This window comes from Passer domesticus, chromosome 4, assembly GCF_036417665.1.
Source record: "Passer domesticus isolate bPasDom1 chromosome 4, bPasDom1.hap1, whole genome shotgun sequence".
NCBI lineage: Eukaryota > Metazoa > Chordata > Aves > Passeriformes > Passeridae > Passer > Passer domesticus.
The window spans coordinates 42,057,967-42,075,784 of NC_087477.1; the positions used below are offsets into that span (position 1 = coordinate 42,057,967).

General features: G+C 40.5%; 1 protein-coding gene across 3 annotated transcripts in view; it reads left to right on the forward strand.

Annotated features, from left to right (window-relative positions):
* Positions 1–2,286: 2,286 nt before the first annotated feature.
* LOC135299065 (uncharacterized) overlaps positions 2,287–17,818 on the forward strand; it is a 57,790-nt gene continuing 42,258 nt past the window's right edge. For all 3 annotated transcript variants that reach the window (XM_064417439.1, XM_064417440.1, XM_064417441.1), the window contains exons 1-8: positions 2,287–2,467; positions 2,692–2,792; positions 3,129–3,198; positions 4,197–4,327; positions 5,987–6,075; positions 7,217–7,316; positions 8,670–8,713; positions 9,868–9,945. In XM_064417439.1, coding sequence (XP_064273509.1) covers positions 2,302–2,467; positions 2,692–2,792; positions 3,129–3,198; positions 4,197–4,327; positions 5,987–6,075; positions 7,217–7,316; positions 8,670–8,713; positions 9,868–9,945 — 779 coding nt within the window. In that variant the 5' untranslated portion in view covers positions 2,287–2,301. The remainder of the gene's footprint in view (positions 2,468–2,691; positions 2,793–3,128; positions 3,199–4,196; positions 4,328–5,986; positions 6,076–7,216; positions 7,317–8,669; positions 8,714–9,867; positions 9,946–17,818) is intronic.

Below are 17,818 nucleotides of genomic sequence, written 5' to 3' on the forward strand. Positions count from 1 at the left end.
CCATCCAAAGTGAAGATGTTTTGTTCCCTTGGCCTGTCAGGGCCAAGTGTGTGTGTGAGTCTGGACAGTCACAAGAGAGTTGAGGAATAAGTGCAGTTGTGTACAAGGGCGAGTACAAGGCAGATTCAGTTTAGATGCAATGTATGTAGTATAGAATAATAAAGTAATTATTTAGCCTTCTGATGATTGAGTCAGATGCCTTATTTTCTCTCTCTCTCCACACACGTCAGGAGTCACCCATGCATCGATAATGCTATGAAAATAGTTGAGAGAAGATAAAAGAATAAAGCCTTCTAGATTCCAAGACTGTTTCACCAACATACACATGTGCATGTGAGTATTTCTTAACATAGATAAAATGCCCGGCTCATCCAGAGAGACAGAATCGCGCAGAGGATGCTGGCAGGAGCAGGGGGCTGGTTTTGGGGCCAGGGATGCTTTTGCAGGCGAGGAGGGTGCATACAGTGGTGAAACACAGCCACCTGCCGGCCTCTGGGTCCCTTGGCCCCAGCAGCCAGCTCTCCTCACGCCCTGGAGCTCAGTTTTGCAGCATGAAAACGTGGCCCAGCCCATTCCAGTGGAACTTTGACTTACATCCAGGGGTTATCAGTGATTCTGCTTATCAGGGATTGGCATTAATTCTGGATGTGTTCAAGCACAGAAGGTGAGACTGCAGCACGTTGTCAGCCAAGGCGAACCACGCTTGAATTTCACCCCAGGATTTGAGAGGATTGCATGAGTTGCACAGGATTAGCCATGTCTACTGCCACGCTGCAATATGTTGGCATCTGACTGCAATGCACTCCGTATCAAAACACACGTGCAAGACACTTTGAAGTTTATTTACAGAAAGCATCTGTCTTTATGTCTGTATGGATAGCCACGTATTTTGTACCAGAGACTGCTCTTTCTGATTCTTGCTTCAAAGTTGACTTTAAGGAGCTACAATAAATATACATTTAGGACAAAGCTCTCTAGAGTTGAATGTATATAAATTACCCGGTGTTTTTTCCTCCCCTACTGTGATTATTTGCATGTTTATTAGTTTATAGGGACTCAAAACCTGCACATTTTCAACATAATAATGAAATACTTTCATAGTGTAATAATAAAAATCTGTATAGGGAACAAAATTTTCTTTCTTTATGACCTCCTTGGTTCTACCTCTTTAATAGATTAGGACAGGAAGTGTTCATCACTCAGGCACTGAGAACATGAAATGGTGTTTTATAGCCCTTCTTTGCAATAGAAAATGTTGTACCTTGCTAAATAAGGAACCAAATCCTGAGATGAGAACATGACTATTTCCTATCTTCACTCAACTGCATTATTCCTATTCATAATTTGGAAATAGCCTAACTGGAAGTCTTATCAACAATTTCCAGAAGTACTTATTTATTTTCAACACAGCTACTTTTTACATCAGTAAAGCCTCCTCTCGTCATCATCACACACTTCGCATTGTGTTACACCAAACGTTTTATTTTTCATCACTCTTGTAAAGACTCCCAATTTTATTATTGTATCATTTGCAAGATGTGATTCAAACCCACTTGGAATAGAAGTGTACTTGTTAAGAAGGCCAAGCTGTTGTTGTGTCAGAGTAGCACACAAGACCGGTTCCGGCACAGTCCTCGCTGATGCCAGACACAAGGATTCGCTCTGCGGAGATATCCAGAGACAGCCCGCCAGCTCAGACACCAGGACCAGGAAATCCTTCCTCCTCATATACGAGGGAATTTCCTGGCTTGGTGAGACTTTCCTTACGTCCACAGACTGGAAATTCAGTCCAGGACCTGAGAAACGCTTTATGCCAGAACTGAGATGTGCACTCCCACACAGAAAGTCTTATTCTTCAATAAACACATTTTGTATTTAGGCGAGGAGGAAAAGGTTTATAAGGATTCCATAACGGGACGATCTGACGCTTCTGACGTTATCCCGGGCCTCATGACGGGGTTTCTTTCCCTGTCCAGGCTTTCCCCGGCCCTCCGCCGCACGCTTCGGGAGCCGCAGCTCCCCGGGGATGCGACAGCCCCGCCACCGCCCCGTGTCCAGCACGGGGCTGGCACAGCCCGAGCCGGAGAGCCCCGTCCGGACCCACCCCGGCCCGGCCCCATCACTGCCCGGCAGCTGACTGGCGCTGCGCGTACACCGCTGCACCCGCCCAGCGCTCTCCCCCGCGCTCCCGGGTTTATCAACTTTCTCCCGCCCCTTTTCCCAATCGCCTCCGCAGCTCCTCCCCGGCCCAGTGTTAGCGGCCGCAGCCGGGGCGGTGCCCGCGCTCCCGCCGCCGCCACCATGAGCTGCGCCGCGCTGCTGGCGCTGCGGGGCCCGCGGCTCCTGGGGGCCGCCGCCCGCCCGCCCCGCTGGAGCCGCGGGCGCAGCGCGGGCTGCGAGCCCCCGGCCGGCGCCGCCGTGCGCATCGGCTGCGCCTCGGGCTTCTGGGGGGACACGGCGGCCGCAGGTGGGCGGTGGGGCGGCAGCGGCTGCTCGGGGGGCGGCGGGGAGACCCGGCGGGGGCCCGGCGAGCCCGGCGGGCGGCGGCCCCGGCGCCACAGACAGCCCCCTTGCGCAAGCGGCCGGGCCGGGGCCGCCGCCGCACGCCCGGGCGGGGCCGGCACCGGCACCGGGGGTGGGGGCGGGCGGGGGTGCCCCGAGCTGATGGTGCCTTCTTGCCTGCCCCGCCAGTGCCGCAGCTGCTCTACGGAGGGAAGCTGGATTTCCTCGTCTTCGATTATCTCTCCGAGATCACCATGTCGCTGCTGACGGCCGCCAGGGCCCGGTCTCCCGTAAGTAGCGCCGGTGTCCGGCCCCGGCGTGCTGGGCTTGGCCGGGGCGGGCGCGCTCCGGTACTTGGCGACCTCCCGAGCTCTCCTTCAGGCCAGATCGCGCCCGAAACCTGTTCAAGACATAGCTGGTTACGGGGATACGGTTTCTTAAGTGTACTTTTTATTCGCATGTGTTTATTTGCATCTGTTCAGTTTCATCTAGTGAAAGTGATGTCGTTTTCCGTCGTGTTACTCGAACGATGGTATTATTTGAGAGGTAGTTCTTCTGTGTTAACCAAGGGGAGGGGTGGGGTTGACCTACCTGTAAGAAATGGTTACAGCTCTTTATTATTTCAGGTTTTAGGTTACACTCCGGATTTTGTCTCCACTGCCATGGCTCCCTATATAAAAGATATTCACAGGAAAGGTATGCTACTCCTTGCATGAGTTTGTGTGTTATTTCTGTACACCTGCTTATGACAGCAGGCTGACAGAGTTGGGGCTGTTCAGTCTGGAGAAGAGAAGGCTCTGGGAAGATCTTACAGTACCTAAAGGGGGTTTGCAAGAGACTTTTTACAAGGATATGTAGTGATAGGAGAAGGGGGAATGGGGTAATTTTAGATTGGATGCTAGGAAGAAATTCTTTACTGTGAGGGTGGCGGGGCACTGGAGCAGGTTTTCCGGAGAAGTTGTGAGTGCCCCATCCCTGGAAGTGTTCAAGGCTAGGACAGATGGAGCCCTGAATAACCTTGCCCATAGCAGGGGACTTGGAACTAGGTGATCTCTAAGATCCTTTTAATTCAAACTATTCTAAAATTCTATGAAAAATCCCATTCTAATTGATGCCGGGTACAGGTCTGATGGTGAAATTGGGTTGAGATATTTGTTACAATTGTAAATACATATGTATATGTCCATGCCTGTCTTACTGTAACTTCAGTTTGTGAATGGCAGATTGCTTTAGATATTTTTCAAAATGTGAGATCTAGATGTTTTCAAGGTAATTTAAACTTTTAAAAATTCCCACATAGTTCTACAATATGATTTCCACTCTTTTTTTCTTTGTTTACATTAGTAAAGCTTCACAATGTCTGTTACTGTTCCTGTCAGAGGTGTTTGATGCTGCTGTCTGCCTCATTATGTGTCTCTTTCTGGTCACTTACTTCTTCCATTCATAAAGGATAGGTGAAAAACATCTATAGCAGTTATTTTTCTCTAAACAATTTTGTCCTGGCTTATTCTGATCCTTTCACAGGTTAAATGTGGTTCTTGTTTTAATGTGGTTTTTGTATTTTGCTTGACTGAATGTCTATTACCTCGTGAAGTTGATACCTTGCTTCTGTTCCAGCAGACTTTTTAAAGTACTGGTGATTGATTATTGATGCTGCCGAACTTTATTTGCCTTTTTTTTTTTTTTTCTGTTAGGTGTTCGTGTCATCAGTAATGCTGGTGGAGTTAATCCACTTGCTTGTGCAGCTGCCCTTCAGGAGGTGGCAAAGAAAGCAGATGTTGATTTGAAAATAGCTGTTGTTGCTGGAGATGATCTGATGAGTGAGGTATTTCACTTTGTTTTAAGTTTTAGTAGCCCAAGTCTGTAGTATGAAGGTGGCATTTACTGTCCCATAGGAACCTTGTGTGTCTTTCTGCAGTAGTCTTCTACTATCAGAAGCGTTGTTCTTCATTGTCTTTCAGGTTTTTTAATGCATAAATATAATTCTTGGGACATCTGCTGTTTGGTATATAGTGGGGGTGAATTTTATAAGCTTGTGGATCTTCTGTTTAGCTTTTTGAAGCAAAATGTGAATCTGCTGTAAGGTCTGCCTGCTCTTCAGGAGAAGCTATTATATGCTGTTATTTATGCTTCTGTCTAAACTAGATAATTATGCCTTTTAATTCTTCTGAACATGGTGTAGCTACCACACATTCAAATGTTTATCCCTTCTAGCTTTTTTAGTGGTTTACAGGCACTTCCTGATGTTATTTTGTTTATAGATAGCTGGTTTTCTGGTTTTAAGTAATTAGTTTACAGCCAATAAGGTAATGTTGAGTAAGAGGACTGAAGTTTAAATATTAAAAAATATTATTAAATAAATGGGATTTTTTTTTTACTTAGAGAATTACGCTTTATCTGTGAAATCTGCAAAAAACTGTTGGCCATACCTGAAAAGCTACTGGGAAAAGAGTTTGTACACAATAGTAGTTGAGAGGAGAGGTTTGCACTGTGGTAAAATCTCTGCCTGTACTTGGAAAATTATTTATCTGCATAGGATCTGTTACCTCTTGCATGCTCTTGAATGTGGAAGATTGTCAAGTAAGAGTCTTTATTTGCAAGTTATGTGTGGTGCTTGGACTTCCTTTTAAGAAACTTCTGCCCTGCTGAAATTACTGTCTGTGGGCCAGAATTTCATTACTGGTACAACACTGGGTGTTATGTGAGCTTGTTATGGACATGTCTGATCTGAAATGCATTATGTTCTATGCTGTTGCCAGTACATGACCTACAGAAACAAAGACACAGCTTTTATGGTCTACAGACAACTTCTGCTGTTGGTACATGAAACATGGTACATGTTACTTGTGGTTTGGAGGATTTCAGTCATTAATTTAGAATACCAAATTATTTCAGAGTGGAAGTTTGGCTTTTTTCCCACACTACAGATCCCACCTGTAAATTAGCATTTAGTTTACATGGATGTTGTGTCTATGCATTCACTGTCCCCTTAATCCACTGGATTGCCAAGCTAATGCCTAATTCATGGTCAAAAACACACCCTTCCCTCGCCCCTAGTTTTCTGGAAACACAGTTTATTCTAAGTACCATATGAAGCTGCAGGATTAACCTTGTTCTCTGGCCATGACACCATTGTAGCTGTGGCAGATACATTTCTGATGGCAGGGTTTGATTTATTTAGTCCTACAGCAATTAAAGACCGTTTAAAGGCTAGGAAATGCACCAGTTCATTGTTGTTGGTCACATATAAATGAACATAACATTTTTTGAAGACTACCTTAATTTTCTGCATACTGCAAAATTTGTGGTTAAAGTCTGTCTAAGGCTTTTAGCCATTCAACTGCTTGGTATTGGTAATACTTTTAATAATTATACTTGGCTTAGAGTTGCTGTGAAGTGGATCTATTGTTTGATACTAATGAGAGGCGTACAGTAGAAATTTTAAAATACTCATTGCTTGTGTGTTCTGCTTGTTTTTTAACAGAAAGAGAACTTAAAAGGAGCTGGTATCACCGATTTAGAGAGTGGCAAGCAATTTCCAGAGAATATTCACAGCATGAGTGTGTATCTTGGGTGAGTTATTTTAGCAAGGTGTCTTTATTATGAACAACTGATTTTAACACATTGAATACAGGAATTTGTTTTGCTTTGCAGTTAGAACTACTTAATAGATGAGGCTCACCTTTGAATTATTCAGGCAACCAGGAAAAAATTTGTTTGTAACTTGTAAGTTACAGTTACAACCTTGTAAGTTATGACTTCTTAGCAATACACCATCTGTGAATTACCAGGTTTTAGTTGGAGCCAAAACAGTGTTAGTTCAATTATAACAATTGCAAAAATGCTTTTTCATATGCTGAGTATTCTGTTGCAGAATGGAGTAGTTTGCTGTGTTGTCACTAGAGAAATGCAAACAGGGAATTCAAGTACTGGGATATGTAGTCATTGCTGTAGGAGGTTCCCTTGCGCTGAACTCTGTGTCAGGCTTTGTACTCTTGAAATTTTGGAAATCAGTTTTTCAAGACGGTCACTTGCTTTGAAAGGTCTCCCTTCCTTCTTTGATGATGCTTAGGGTTTCCATAAGTCTGTGAATGCAGGTGTTCCAGCTACCTCTTTGTGAAGTTGCATTTTCATTGTCACCATCCACTTCAGATGAATCAATGTTAATCAGGTCTAGTAAAGGGAAAGGACCAAGAAATGAGACAGTGGTCACATGCATCTCTTCCAGTTAATGACCCTGTTCTTGCACAGTGCTCTTGAAGTTAGACAGTATTGCAAGTTCTTAAATCACTTAGATAATTGACCTGATAGGTTTAAATTGAAGGACTGAGTCACCAGGCTTTATCGCTGAAGGATGTTCATCTTTATATACTCATCTAAAAATTAAATGTTTAATGAATCTCTGAAAAACACTCTTTTCTGTGATTGATGATAAAAATATCCCACTCTGCACTTAATGTCCATAGAAAGTTTCTTGAATAAAGAGAAGTGCTCCAGTTATGTTATATAGGTATCTGAATTTGATAGTGCCCTGATGACTACTGTTTAAAATACTCTTGATGTACATACCTAACAATAGATTGGTTGTTGAAGTAGATTTTTTATTGATTTCTTATGCAATTTTTAAGTGATTTTTAACTTGTGTTAGGGAACTGTTTTTTAAATGATGCTTTAAAAGATGAAAGTACTTACTGCTGTGTTTTATCATTTTTAGTGCAAGACCAATAAGCAGAGCTCTAGACCTTGGAGCTGATATTGTTGTGACGGGCAGATGTGTTGACAGCGGGATTGTTTTAGGCCCACTCATTCATTCTGTAAGTAAAAGTTAATTTCCAAATCCTAATGAATATATGTGAGTGAATATTCTGCAGTCATCATCAGACAATTTTTGTCCATTATGAAAATGTAGATACTAAATGAAAAATAATGAGCATCTGTATTTTTTTTCTTACGTGCATGAAAAGTTGTCAGCTTCCACTTCTCCTAAACGGATAGCAGGCATATTTGTTAACTTGTGTACCATTAGGCTGGAAAGCCTGGGTGAAATTTAGGAAGTCTTAGCCTTTTTCACCAGTATTTCACTTGTACTGTTTGTTTTGGGGTTTTTTCCCTTGCCTTTCTGCAAAGTTTGGTGTGCAAGTATATTTTTCTTTACCATGAAGTGTCAATAGTAGAGCTCACTCTGGTTGGGGGTTAGCATGTGAGTTGGTTTAAAACACTGGGGTTTTTTTTCAGTGGATAAGCAGTTTTGTTTAAAGTAAAGTTTCAATGCAGCATTTCTGAAATTCCTTGAATTTCAAAAAAATATACAAGCTTGGTATGTAGTTTTCTGAAGTATTTTTAATAGGTTTTCATGAATTTTTGTGAAGGATCACACGTGGTCAAATACAGAAGCTTTCTTTTGGTGCATATTTAGAAAAATAGGGTATGTGTCTAGTTAAAAACATACTTTTTAAAACTCTTGAGTTTGTGCATGTCAAACATTGCCTGATTAATTTTCCATTTATAATTTCTATTATGACTTCTTACTTTATTCCTAGTTGTTTACATTCTCAGAATAACAATTGTCAATGTGTATTACCTACTCCAGAGAGACCGTATCTAATTTATTTAGGGAAGGTTTTAAGAAGATGTCTGCAAAGTGCTAAATAAGAAACAATTACTGTATTGCTTGCAGGTTGAACTCAGGGAAAAGATTCTAGTTAAAATTTCCAGTTAAACAGAAGAAAGTATGCTTCCAGTTTTTGAGAGTGACTGGTAGTACTCCAGGAACTGATAATTTTCAAAAGTTGAAGACACATAGTGGTTTGTCCAGGTGACACAAGATAGGTACTGTACTTTCAAACCTGTATGTTGTGCAGTTTTAACTATATGGATGTTGCACTTCCCGGTTTTTTGAGGCGGGTATGACTTTCAGACTTTAAATTTGTTGGGGTGTGTCAATAGGAGGAAAACTGCAGTGTGTCAGAAGTTTTTTGCTAATTTGCTGTCTAGGAACTCTAGATGTACACATCTAGGAACAAAATGTACACTGCCTGACGATTATTGTTGTTTAGATTTAAAATCTATCCAATGCATTGTTATTCAAAGCAATGAACATACGGTGTGCAGTTTTTTGTACTGTATGAAACTTCTGTGCATTTAAAATATTTGTGTTTTTCTTCTAGTTTGGCTGGAATAGGGATGACTATGACTTGCTGGCTGCGGGAAGGTAAATGATATGAGAAGAAATGGGGTTAATCTGTATTTCATATCATAATGTCAAGGTACCAATTTTTTCAGCACATCCTAATTTTTCATATTATCGTTGCATTAATTTATTTGCATGTTTTTATTAGGTTTTGAGTTCTTTTTCAAGGCTCACTTACTACTCTCACTTGGAATTGAAATTATAGAAACCTTATTCTGGAACCTGCTTTTAGAATAAGAAGAGGAAGAAAGGGTTGAAGGATTTTATTTAACAGCTTAACTTTTTCTTGCTGTTCATTTTGTGTCAAGAGATGAAGTCTTATAGTACAGGCCACTGATTCCCAGGTTTTTCTGTTTGGCTGCTGCTGTTGGCAGTTGGGGTGGTTGGAGGGCTTACTTGGAAAGATGCACAAAAGCAGGTTTGGTCAGAAGGCAGCATCCTGGTATGGTTCTGTTGAAGTTCAGTGTCAGTGCTCCCATTTACAAGTCCTTGTTGTAGGCTTAAGGCTAGGAATCCAATTCAGAAGTGGATAGAATTATGCCACCTAATCTAACATTGTGCATCATGTATCTAAGTAATCACTCATAAAAGAGTGATTACTTAGATAGCCTGAGCACACTCTAGTGTTCTTGAACCTCTGCTTGAGGAAAAATGTGGAAAGAAATTCATACAGGCTCCACTGAGTTAGGGATGATAGAGATGAAGATTTGCCCCATAATTCTGTTGAATAGTTATGGCCTATCACAATCAAATATGAAAATAGTAATAGGTAATCATAATACATGGAGGTGAGATTTTCTGTCTCTTCATTTAAAAATGGTCTTTGTCTATTTAGTTACACACAGCACAGACTGCTAAAATACTGAATTTAGATCAAGATTTGAAATGACTAAGAAAACTTGGGTTTAGGTGTGAGGTAATCTTTTAGGTATTAATTTTTTTGTAGGAAAATTCTTCTTGTAAAAGTTTGTCCTTTAAACACTCTAGTAATCTTTCAGGATCCCTTGTTATGCTTAATGTTATTAATTATTATTATTAATTCATAGTTGTATTATATACTAGTGGAGGAAAACAGCACATTTTGTTACTTAGCTATATTTCCATTGTATTTTAAAGCTGGATTTGTAAAAATTGATTTTGCATTTTACTTAGTTACTTTAATGTCATTTTCCCAGTCTTGCAGGTCATCTCATTGAATGTGGCGCTCAGTGTACAGGTGGAATATTCACTGATTGGCACACAGTACCAGACTGGTAGGTAAACTTGATACCAGCATCCATGTTTGCAGTGGGCCAAAGATGAGGTTTTCTGCCTGTCCGTGTTATGAAAACTGCTTCTACCTTTCCCTTTTTGGGGACACAATATGAGCCTCTTGATATTTTGCCACCTCAACATTACTTTTCTACAGGTTCTGTTTTCCCTTTTCAAGTTTTCCTTTTTGGTCAGACAGAGTCTTTCTTTTGTTAACTTCAGCAGATTTTGAAAACCAAATTAGCCCTTTGATTATTTTTTCCCCTTTAAAACTATTTTTGCCTGTTTCCTCCAGTATCCTCTGCATTTTGAAAGGATACATTATTGACTATGATTGTATTGGAAAAGACAATATTGATGGTTTGCATGCTGTTACAATAGTCTTCAGTTAGACCAGAGGTGCTTGCTGGTCAGTCAGAAATTGCACATAATTTGCTTTGGTAGGGATGAATATATGCTGTAGTTCTGTCCTGCTGGATAACCTGATGAACACAAATGTGTTGGATGGTCAGTCCTTCCAAAAAGTTCTGTGTGTCTTCTGTTCGGAGCTGTTGAGTTAGAGTTACGCGTACATGTGTCATTCTGCCTGCTGAGGGAGCCTGCTTTCTGCCAACCTGTTGTTAAGAGTAGTTTAAAAGTAGTTAGGGAGCACATTTTCTGCATAGTTCTGGCTGCAGTTACTTCTGTGTTCTTTGGGATGAGAGGGAGGAATCTTGTCCTGTGCTGTATGATGAGAAAGGCAGCTCTTTTATATGATGGAGAAAAGGGCTGAGGAGCAGCAGGGAGGTGCAGGAGAGAAGAGTGCTTTAATACAGAGTGTTCTGCTCCCAGGCTGACTCTGGTCCAGGTGAGTGACCCAGCAGGACTGTGCCCTGCTGTCTGAAGAGCCATAGGACTGCCTGGATTTTTTCTTCTCCTTGTAGTGACTGCTTCTGATTCAGAGTGTGATCCTAAAAGATGTGTGCTGTTTTTCTGAGTTCCTGAGCACTGCTGATTAAAGGTGAATGCATGTATGGCATTGAAACAAACAGGACTAGACATTTCTTCTCACCTGCTGGAAGCTGCTGAACAAAACGCACTCACTCTTTGCTGTTGTATTCTATGGGAAATCAAAGGCGAGAGTTTATAGTAACAAGTTTGGTTTGGAAATACATAATTCCTATTCTGATGTCTCTCCCAATAATTTAATTATGCTACATCATGAACCTTAAAATCTTCTGTAACTGACTCCAGAAGACCTTGCTTTATAAAAGAATTGAAGTGAAAAAACAGAACACTAATTTTCTTATTAAAATGTTTGATAGGTCTTTATTTTTAAGGACTTTTCTGTGAGGAGTGTCAATCTGGCTTTAAAAAAGAAAGGAAGCTTGACTATATGAAGCCATTGTGAACTATTGGAGTGGAAATAGCTCATTTTACAGAAGAATTTAAGTACACAAGTATGCATGGCTAATAGTTTTGTATCTGTGAAATCACAGAACTTTGTCTAAAATCATAGTGGACTTACGGCTTAGAGCTGACTGGTGCTAAATTGCATCTCTGTTAAAGAACTTAGAGATTTAACACCTGATACTGCTCTGTTACTTTGTGCATACCTACCCAGAAACCATATGTGGCTGTGTTTGTGCTAATATGACAGTTATTTATTTACCTTCACTTTAAGTCTGCTAAAGAATTGATTATGGTGCCCTAAAACTAGTCAGTTTGTTGGCAATTTTTGAGTCTTAAACATGTAATTGATCAAATTCTTGAAATAAAATAATGTGACACATCAGCCTTTATGATAAGCTGCTAAAACCAGTCAAAACCAGAATAATGTATGAGCTTTGATTTTAAGTTTTGAGATGTAGAGTGGAGATCCACTTCTCTAACTGAAGTGGAATTGTGGTGCACTACATCCACTTAGAATATGAAAGGGAAGGCAGGGAGAAGATTATTTGTATAAATTTTGGTTTCCTGATAAGTTGTAGTTTGCTGTATTTAGGCCCAAAAGCATAGAGGGCAAATATTATGAAAACTCTTGGGATGCAGAAAAATGTGTTTTCCATTTAATAGTTTAGTAGTAACCTGTTCTCTCCTGAGTTTAAAGAAATTTGGTGGCATAGGGTTTTTGTTGTTTGTACAGTCTGAATCTCTTTTCAGTGCATGTAGATAATGCGTTCATAATAATATACAATAATAACATGGTATATCAGTTTCAGCAGTGACCAAAACACGCCATACCTGCAGCCACTAACTAGCTATATTGCAAATAGGTCAACAGAGGTCTGACAGAGTTTGTAGAAGTTACTTGGCTGTCTATTAATGATTTCTCCCTCCTTTAGAAAAAATAACATTTTTAGCAGTCTCCTGAAAATAAGTGAAAATAATTTAGATCTCAATAAATCATTGTGTCTGTGGTACCTAATGTTAAATCCAAATCAGCTCAATTGAATTAGTAAATATGAGGGGGAAGAAGCCAAGTTAAATCTGTGTTTATCATTAATGTGCCTTTCACATGGGAGTTTCCCACTCCATGAGGGCATTTGTGCAGCCCAAGAGCAGAAAACCCATCCCTTGCACTTACTGGTGTATGGTAACTGAACACTGGAGGGCAGCCTCTCTCCTCCTCACACCTTACTGCAGAGGGTGAGCTTCATTAGCCTGCTACTGGGGTCATCTTTTTGACTGTCTTTGGGGTTTTTTTTTCTTCCCCAAGACCAGTAATCCATGTAGCTCTTCTGTCTAAGAAGGACTGATGGGTATAGGTTTTTCTAACTTGTAAACAAAACCCAAATAATTTGCTACACTTCAGGTTTATAAATCTTACCTGTCTCTTGTTTATGCATAAGCAGAAATAATTAACTCTGTAAACAAGAGTACTTTAGTTAATCTAAATTAAGCCAGGAAAGTTAGAGCTTACATTCTGTGCATTTACTATCATGTCTCAGTGAGTATTGAGGCACTGGATTGAATCCACTTCATTCAACATAGTTTAGTTGGTGTGTTTTTGATGTGTGTGGGGGGGTTGTTTTTTAAATTTTCTTGGAGTGTTTGATGCAGATACTTCTGGGAACTCAATTCCACTGCAAAAGGGTGCTTTGAATCTCAGGAATATTTGTGTGGGCATTTTATGGTTAATTATTAAAACCTAAGCTATTCTTTCTTCCTTTGTTGCCTCCTTAAAGTAAGTTTTTAATGAAAAACAAGTGACATGCGTGTTCCAGCTTGTGAGTCTCCAAGTTACTTTAGTTGACAGAAGCCAAACTTACTTGCTTTCTTTGTGTTCACCTGAGGCCCTGGGATTTGTGCTGTGTGTCTCTCCTTCGTGCATTTGACTTACAGGTGGGAATCTTAACACTGCAGGGTTTTGTTCAGTTTTCATGAAGACAGACAGACAGGTAGAGGGGATAGGTGCTGTTTATTTTTCCAGTGAGAAGGTGGGTGCTTGACTTTCCTCTTGTGTGGATTCTCTGATGTTTAGCAGAGAGTGCAAAAAACCATTGGTTCATAGTCCATAGAAAGGGCAATGTGCATTCTTAAATTCTGATTTTAAGTTAGTGTTATCAAAAAAGGCACTTACTCAATTTCTGTTATTTATATAGTAATGTCCATCAGCAGAGGGTCAGCAGAAGTGATAACAGATCACTGCTCCCTGTTTATTGTCTATTAGCTGACATTACATTACCTTGTCTACAGCTTCCAACAGGGAATTCATGCCATGTGTGAAAATGAACTGTACTGCCAAAACTACACTGACAATTCACAGCTCTCTATTTAATTTCATTTGTCCCCAGACATTGCTGTCTCTTGCTATCATTTAGTGCCAGTGGGTGATTAGTACATTGTTTTGTTTTGTTTTGAAATGCAGGAGAGAATAAACTAAGGCTGATCAGTAGATAATCATTTTGAGGAGATGATAAACACTGACATTTTGCCCTAAGCCAAGAGTGTACATTGGTTGAGACTGCATAATCCTCTGGCCTGGGATGACCAAAAGGGTAAGTCAATAGCTGTAGACTCTTAAGGGCTGGATCCAGATTTCTCAATTTGGGACTAGAACAAAATCCAGCATGCGAGTCCCATTCAGCAGTGTGGAATGTTTTTTTCTCTGTAGCACCCTCTATTCCAGGCAGCTGGTCTGTTTAGCCTGAAATTGTCTGGCCATTAGAAGTGGAGGTACAAGACATAGTCAGAAATGCCCTTGTCAGAGGTGATAAGTGATGCAATTAGTAAGTCTTGCCTAAAGCAGAATTGCATGTTAGGAAACATTTTGGTACCTACCTGTGCAGAGATGCTTATACCTTTACTTTGTAAGTTTATGCTGATCTTGCCTGATGTATTATCAGTTTTGAACCTGTTGTCAAAACACTGCTAAAAGTGGTAGGAGCTTCTGCTTTTTGCCTAGTAGCATTCTGGTTAAAATGCATACCTAAGGATTTGGGAAGCTTGGCTCAGCGCTCTCCTTGGTGTGACATTCACTGAGTCACGTCCCAGGCCACTGCATTAGCTGTAAAGCTAAAAGTTCACACCACAGCTTAACTTGGATCCTGGTTCACTTCCACCATGCATTACTGTGGGGTTTTGTTTTCATTCTTGCAGCAGCTTCCCCGAGTAAATGTGCTACACTCCCTGTCCCAGCTTCTGTTGCCAGTAATCTCCATTGAGCAGTAGTGGCTAGAATGAGGTACTTGAAGGATTTGACACTTTTGAGGGGAAAAATACGTGTGCTTTCTCAAGTAATGTCTCTTTCCCTGAGCCAAAGTACTGGTCGTGGATTTTACTTTCCTTGTAATCAAATGGTGTAAGAAGTATGGCAAAACAGGGAGGAAGTTTATCTTGATGACTCCTCAGAGGCTTCTGAGTAGTGTCCCAGAGAAGACAGGGAGGAGATCCTTGCTTACACAGCTTAATTTATTGCCTGTGACATGCTCATAAACTGTAACATTTCTGAGAGCCAAAGCTGAAGAAAAAATAACATTTTACATGGAAAAAATTAATCCAAGAGTAAGTTGTTGGGAGGCAGAGAACTTGACAGAAAACTCAGATTCTTGATTGCTGTAAGAGTAGGTTGATGAGATGGAGGCTTCAGCAGCAAAATCAGTTTTGTAACTTGGTTATTCCTGTGGTGTAGGTTTTCAGTAAGACCTGCTTTAACTGTTAACTCCTGTCTAGGCCCAGTTTGGAGGAGTTTTCTGAGGTGGAACCTTAGCTTGGTCTCATTCAGTGCTCTGGTTTATTAATGTCTTTATTATATATAATATATTTACTTGCTAAGTAGCAAACATGCAACCTGAAATGGACCTTTTGAATTAAAGAACGGTATTTGTTATCTCCCCTCACAAACTGATGTGTATTACTTTTGTCTGTTGCCCCAGTGCTAAAAGAACTGCTTAAGTATTTTAAAAATACTACTTGATGTTTATCTCTAGTATTTTATTAATTTATATATTTTATTGTAGTTTATGTATGTTATTAATTTATATCATTTAATTGGAATGAATTGTATTAGTTCCCTTTTGGAATTGTTTCAATTGCTTGCTACTGCCTCATCCTACATAGGGATTTTGTCACTAAACTGATGCAGTTCTTTTATTGAAGGTTGCCACTTAGCCAAGGTACCTTTGGATGCCAAGACCATAGTTGCTGCTAAAGTTCCTCGTTCTGTGCTTACTCCCCTGCTACACTGTATAAAAGTACAGCTTGGCTATGGGTTATGGACAGCCTAAAGGTGGCATGTTCCCCACAGAGCAGATGTCGTATGGTGTGTAGTCATTCAGCAAAACCTACAAGTTAATCAGGGAAAGAGTCACTATTTTAAAAGTGGTGGTCAGGGTGATGGTGTGGCTATACTGCCTGTGGTATACCTGAGCCAGGCAGCTACTGCTGCTGAAGAGCTTTTTATGCCTGATTTAAGCAGCTGTCATTTGACTGTATCTTAGGAGTCCCAGACCAGTTTGTTTTCAATGTGAAAATTAATTTTAAGTAATGTTTTTTGGCAGTTTACAAAACACATTTTTGTCTTAAGCGTGTGTATGTTAATTCAGGTTATTATTGCCATCTGCTACAAGATAGTACTGGGTATTTGTGTTTTCCCAGTCACCCAGTTTCAGTACAGGTAGAATCCACATGCCTCTTACCGAGATCATTACATCTCCATGTTGTGAATTGTTAAAAAAGTGAGGGAAGCTTTCAGGGCTGGCATAACCTGGGGGAACGCACATCTTCTGCAAATAGCTGGCCATACAGAAAAGTTCATGGGGTGGTGGTGTACCCTGAAGGGTGGAACAATATCTGCTGTATTTTGATCCTATCAGGGGATTAAATTTCTCACTTTGTCTCACTATTACGTTTGGTTCTTGTTTGTTAATGGTTTGGGGGTTTTGAGAGTGCAAGTTGGGCAAAATGAGGTTGAATCAGTGTTAGTAGGCTCAGTGGTTCAGAGTAGCAAGTTGAGTGTCTACAGTTTACTTCTTCCTTCAAAACAAAGATTGCTGGAGAGTACTGTAAGAGTTACATGGGCTGATGACTGAGGTCCAAGTGGGCTGCAGCAGGGACACTGCTGTCAGTGCAGGAGGATGGACTGCTCTGGGTGATCTGTGTTCGTGTGAGTGATGTCTCTTCTGGGTGCCTGGTCTGAACGAGCTGCATTCAGCCTGCTAGCAGGGCACCTGGTGCTGTTTATTGAGACAGGATAGATAGGTGGTAGGGTCAAGCACACAAACATGGAACTGAGAGGGGAAAAAGCTGCTTAATTCTGGTCTTGTTCAGTCACTGATACTGATTTGTTACCCTGGCCAAATCATGATGCTTCCTCTGTGTGTCTCCTTGCATCTAAAATGTGGATAATTACACATTAGTCTGTTACCATGCTTTAATGTTCCAGACCAAGAATTGAGGGCTTTTTGGGTGTTGTTTTTTTTTCTATGTCACACTGCAAAATTTTGAATATTACATACTTCTACTACTGTCTTTTCTCTCTCCTTTTTCCCTTAAACCCCCCCACTAGAATAGCTGGTATATGAAATTGTTGATTCCATTCAATTCTTTGCATTCACCAGGGTGGGCTATTTTTATTTCCTGTATCTTTTTAGTGGTGTAAATAGTTTCAAAGATCAGTCAAATTAAGTGTTACCTTAACTTATTTGATAGGGGCTTTTCTAGGTGTCCACCAGCTACCATACTTTTCAAATTTGTCTGCTGTAAGTGTTAAAAGTTGCTTGTCTCTGGTAACAGATCTTGTGTCTTAATCCTTTTTTTTTAAATAACGGAGTTATGTTTGAATATTCTCAATGATAAGGAATCTGTTCAAACTCCCATGAACTTTTACAAATGTCCCTTAAGAGTTCACTGGTATTTTTGCTTACTTTCTTTCAGACTTTGTGGATTTATGTTATACAAACTGTGTTCATGTAACCTTTGCTGATAACCAGTTCAGTTGTATGTTCAGCACATTGTTACCAGTACCGCACAAAAATAATTAAATTGAGGGATAGACTGGTTTTAAGTTTGTACAAAAGACCTGAAGGTCATTGACTTTAATGAGCATGGTAAAGGTCAGCACCTTTCATTATTAGGACCTTTTTAGAATGGTTTAGCTTTTGCAAGGGACTGTATCTCCTTAACCCCTCCTTTTGTGTTCATTTTATTTTGTGGGACACTTGTACACATTTCAGGCTTCCTGTGAGAGGGAAGGGAGTTAGGTAGACTTTTCAGAAGAATCTTTGCACTCTTAATTTTAATTCTTAGATACTTCTGAAAAGTTTGAAGTTCTTAATTTTGCTCAAATTCTCTGTAAATAAATGTAAGCCTTTTAGGTAGAAAGGCAGATGTCTGGATTTTGTCCACATAATCCTGAAAGCTCTGCCCTGCTACTGTAATGACCAGTATATGCCT